The 4,902-nt window shown below is 51.2% G+C and overlaps 1 protein-coding gene across 1 annotated transcript in view; it reads right to left on the reverse strand.

Moving 5' to 3' along the window:
- The window catches only part of SLC40A1 (solute carrier family 40 (iron-regulated transporter), member 1), a 21,453-nt gene that overhangs the window by 3,664 nt on the left and 12,887 nt on the right, over positions 1 to 4,902 (reverse strand). The window contains exon 5 of the mRNA XM_015566111.1: positions 762 to 1,051. Coding sequence (XP_015421597.1) covers positions 762 to 1,051 — 290 coding nt within the window. The remainder of the gene's footprint in view (positions 1 to 761; positions 1,052 to 4,902) is intronic.

The raw sequence follows: 4,902 nt of genomic DNA on the forward strand, positions 1-4,902 counted from the left end.
CCCCTTTCCCCCCCATGGGGGCCCAGGCTACTACAGTGGAAGAGGCATTTTCTTCTACTCCTCTGGGCATCACAGCCCAGGAACCAGCTCCCAGTGGCAACTGCGTTACATAAACAAAACGCTGTTGATTTCGATCCACCTGCTCTCTTTGAAACTCAACGCCCACCGAAGTAAAACTCATCAGATGCAAACATTAATTGAATGCCTGTGATGGGCTGGGCCCCTTCGGCACCATAAAGAGAACGGAGAACCGCCCCTTCAGAAGAACTCAGTTTGGGGCAAAAGAAGAAACGTTTGGTTCTAGAGACTTTGTTCCGATAGGATCACTGACATTCAGGAGGCCACATCAGCGACAAGCACAGTGGCTGTCGGGGCGAACAACGCATCGGATTTGGGGAACCTGTTCAGGCTCCATTGTCTGGAAGCCCATCTTCCTCTTCTCGGGGAATAGCCACCTTCAGGTCCTCGCTCCCTTCCACCGTGTGACTCCTAGGAATTCTGCTCTTCTCAGCTTTCTTCCCATTCCTATGGCTCCACTTTGTTCAGCCACCCCTCAATTAGCTGCCCCTCTGTGTCTACTGCTCAGGAAGGAAGACGGCCAGGGGTCCCTTTCCAACCCCCGGAGAGTCCTCCCTCAGGCCCTCCGAAGCCTGGGTGGTGACTCGCCCACCAAAGTGGCATGTGCAGCCTCATGCAGGCCTTCGGGGGGAATAAACTCTGATATAAATTAAAAACAGTCTGGGCTTCCCCAACACCTAAGGTCTGGACAGCAAAGTGAAAGGATTGATCGTTGTGTTGGATTTACCTTTGTGTAAATTCAGCTGTTTCAGCTCAGCTTCCTCCACTTTGAGAGTGGCTTTCACGGCTAACGCAGGGGTCTTCTGGTAAACCTTCCAGAGCAGAAAGTACTCCACGCACATGGACACCAGATTCCACCCGGAAATGAAGCCACAGCCAATGACCGCGGAGCCAAAGGTCATAATCTGGCCAACAGCCATGGGCGCCAAGATGTTGGTTAACTGGTCAATCCTGCGAACCGTGGCATTCATATCTACAGGGGCAGGCGAAAGACGCAGATAAGTCTGCAGCCATGGAGACCACCTACCAACACGTACCAATTCGGAGGCCATGTGTGCAGGCTCCTAACGTGTAAATCTGTAAAAGCGCTCTATCAGCAAACCATAACCATTTTCTTAGAAAAGTATTTGTTGTTTGGATCAAGTCATAATAAATGTTCTTCAAAAATCATGATTCCCTTGGGATTGTAGGAAATCATCTAATATCAGCTTTCAAAATGAATACAATTGTGAGTCTCCATTCATTTTTTCTCCCCGCATAAACATTAATTAAATGCCTATGATGAACTGGGCACCTTCAGCACCTTAGAGAGGATGAAGAATCGTCTCTTCAGAAGAATTAAGTTTGGAGTAAAAGAAGAACTGTTTGGTTCTAGAGACTCTGGTTCTGATAGGACCACTGGCATTCAGGAGGACACACCAGGCAGACAGTCAAGCACATGCAATGTGAGTTTAGGGAAGAAGTAGGTACCAGATTCAGAATCCATCAGCTGGTTGGTTTTAAATGTAATGAGACTAGATGAGGTCACCTAGGGAGTGAGTGTAGATCAAGAAGAGAAAAGGGTCCTGACCAGTGTGGCTCAGTGGATAGAGCGTCAGCCTGCGGACTGAAGGGTCCCAGGTACGATTCCGGTCAAGGGCATGTACCTGGGTTGCGGGCACATCCCCAGCAGGGAGTGTGCAGGAAGTAGCTGATCGATGTTTCTCTATTATCGATGTTTCTAACTCTCTATCCCTCTCCCTTCCTCTCTGAAAAAAATCAATAAGATATATTTTTTTAAAAGAAAAAAAGAAGAGGAAAGGTTTGAAAACTGGGTCCTGGGCACACCGCTGTCTGGAGGTCAGGAAGGTGAGGAGGAGCGAATCAAACAGGAGAAAGACCACGAGAGATGGTGCCCCAGCAGCTCAGAGGTCACAGTGCTTCAAAGATCAGGGAGTAACCAGCAAGGAGGTGCTGCTGCTACGGAAAGAAAATGCGCCCTGAGCAGAAGCCCTACGCTGGTCACAGGGCAGGCACTGGGGACATCACACAGGGCCGTCTGGGGAGCAGGGAGGACAAATGCTTGGCTGAAGTTGACTTAAGAGACTGCTGCCCACTCCAGGGGACACCGTCTATATTGAGTGAGTGGTGTGGCCTGCACGCATAATGTCAGTGCTGCTCCCTGGCCTATGGAACAAGGCCCTGACCAAGGAAAGGAGCTGGTGAGCAGACAGCTTTTTCTTAAGTTGCCCTGGAAAAACAAACAAACAAACACACAAAGAAATGGGGTGGTAGATGGGTGAAGAGAGGGATTTTTTTTGTTGTTAATCCTCATCCGAGAATATTTTTCCATTGATTTTTTAGAGAGAGTGGAAGAGAGGGGGAGAAACACTGATGTGAGAGAAACACATCGATTGGTTGCCTCCCGCATGAGCCCCGACAGGGCCAGGATGGAGCCTGCAACTGAGGTATTTGCCCTTGACCAGAACCTAACCCAGGACCCTTTAGTCCATGGGCCAACACTCTATCCACTGAGCCACACTGGCGAGGGCGAGACAGGGAGGGATATTGAGAAGAGAAAGACGATAGCCTGTTTCTATGCTGTAACGGGAATGACACAGTAGGTGAGAAGATGCGGGGTGTACATCTGCGGCCCAGGTGGCAGAGTTGTTCTTAGACAGGAGCACACACATGGGCGTGGGCCACGTGTACCGCTTCAAGTCCGAGAGGAAAGAGCGCTGGGCTGCTGGGAGCACATGGAAGTTCTCCTCTCACTTCTTTCATTTTCCCAGGAAAATACAAGCAAGATCGTGGGTGAAAGCGAGAACGGGAGAGGAGCCCCTGACTACACGGACAAGGCAGACGGCATGGCATCGTCCCTCCGGAAGGGGGCGGAGGCAGGGAGCGGGGAAAATGGTATGAAAGGGCCAACTTGCACCGGGTGGTCATGAATTTTCAGAACAGTGAGCGAGGTTGGGTGCGTTTCTCCATGTTCTGCTGTGAGAGGTGGACTTCCCCAGGGTCTTATAAAAGGACGGTGACAGAGGGGAGAAGGCCAGGTGAGTGATGACCATGGGACCCTGGAATGTAAGCTGGTAAGCAGGGAGCCGAGAGGGTCAGACACGGGAAAGGTGGTGGAATTGATGGCTGGTAGGTAACGACCAGGCGGGAGGATTGCTGGGTCTGGGCCCCGGAGGAGTGAGCCAGAAAATAGGAGGTGGCCGTCCACGATGTGGACGCCTATGGCCGAGATCAAGGAAGGGAGGAGTTAGTGCTGATGGCAAGGCCGAGGCTGTGACCATGGAAATAACAGCTGAGTCAGAGTGGAGGACAAGAGGAGCGAAGGAGAGAAGTCAAGAAAATGCCCTCCTGTCTCCGTCTCTATCTCCCGGAGTGGAAATTAATGAGGCGGCCTATCAGCCTGCAGGGCGCCCGGAGGAAAAGCCAGACGTGACCGACAGCGCAGTCAGGGACATTGCTTCACTCCTTCCCCGCGCTTCCTGCTCCTCAGTTACCTCCCAATCAGTCCCCGGAGCGTGTGACGCTGCTGTGATAACAGGAGAACTTTGACACGGCCCCTTCACCCGAGAGGCCAAGGGAAGGCAGCTCTCCCATCTCAGCCAGGACCCTGTGGGCTGAGGTTCGCTGCTCCCGCCCGCCCCCACAAACACATTCCCAACTCCTGCGCCGACAGAAAAGCCCAGCATCCATCCACACCACTGGACCATTTGAATCCAGGCTCTAGTGAGGAGAGACCCTCGGGTCTGAAAGCCCCAGAACCAGTTCGTCACCATAACTTGTTGCTCTTTTCATCAGGAAACTTCTCTGCCACCGCCTCTGTCTCTTACATTCTATTAGGAACGCAGGAACGCCTGGGAGTGATCTAGTGTCAGAAGCTTTTGTTTTTCTGAAGCAGAATGAACTAGATAACAGCTTTTTTAAAGACCTAATCGCCTCCCTGGCCCCAGGCACGAGAAGAATCAGTCACCCCAATGTGCAAACATGTCCTCTTTACAAATCTACGCAAACAGACAAGTGTGTGCTCATTCGAAACCCATTTAACTGTTTTCAGCAGCTGTGACACAGAACACGACATTAAACAGCCCCTGGCTGTTATGCAGGGCGTATTACATCTCAGAGACTAATCGTTTAAAACTGCAGATTTGCTGAGCAAATAGCAGCCGGCGGGTTTGTACACATCGAACACGAAATCAATTTTTCGTCAACAGAGTTCAAACAGGAAACTTATCTGCCATTCTCGACCAAGCTAGCCAGCAGGTGTTTCTCCAGGATGGTGGGCGAGGAAACCCCCGAAGCTGTTCATAAGGAGAGATTAGCAAAGAGACGAGGAAAGGATGTTAAGCAACAGATGGAGCCAAGAGCCTGTGAGAAGGATGTGAGTTTTAAACAGGTTTGAGGGGCACAAGAGGCTGCTTCAATAAAAACCCTGAATCACGCGCCTGGACAAATCCGTTAGCAGATCGTGGGCAGCATTTATGTGAAGAACTGCTTTTTCTGCAGCTGTCTGAGCCAGGTGCAACAGCGCTACTCTAGCCTGATGCCCCCGAAATTCTAAACTTTTCAACCCCCCACAGACATGTCCTACTGTCTTTACCCACAGTGTAAACTCCCAACTTCAAAACTCCTCGGGAATCAAGACTGACTGATCTCGGGGCGGGGGGGACCAGAAAGGATGAACCAAAGCCTTGTGTGCATATAGGCACAGCCCACGGACACAGACAATAGTGCGGTGAAGGCCTGGGGTGGGGCGGGGGCTGGGTGGAGGGGAGCAAGCATGGTGGGGGTGGAGGGGACATCTTAATACAGTCAGCAATTAAAAAAAGA

Source organism: Myotis davidii, unplaced genomic scaffold (genome assembly GCF_000327345.1).
Source record: "Myotis davidii unplaced genomic scaffold, ASM32734v1 scaffold221, whole genome shotgun sequence".
Lineage (NCBI taxonomy): Eukaryota > Metazoa > Chordata > Mammalia > Chiroptera > Vespertilionidae > Myotis > Myotis davidii.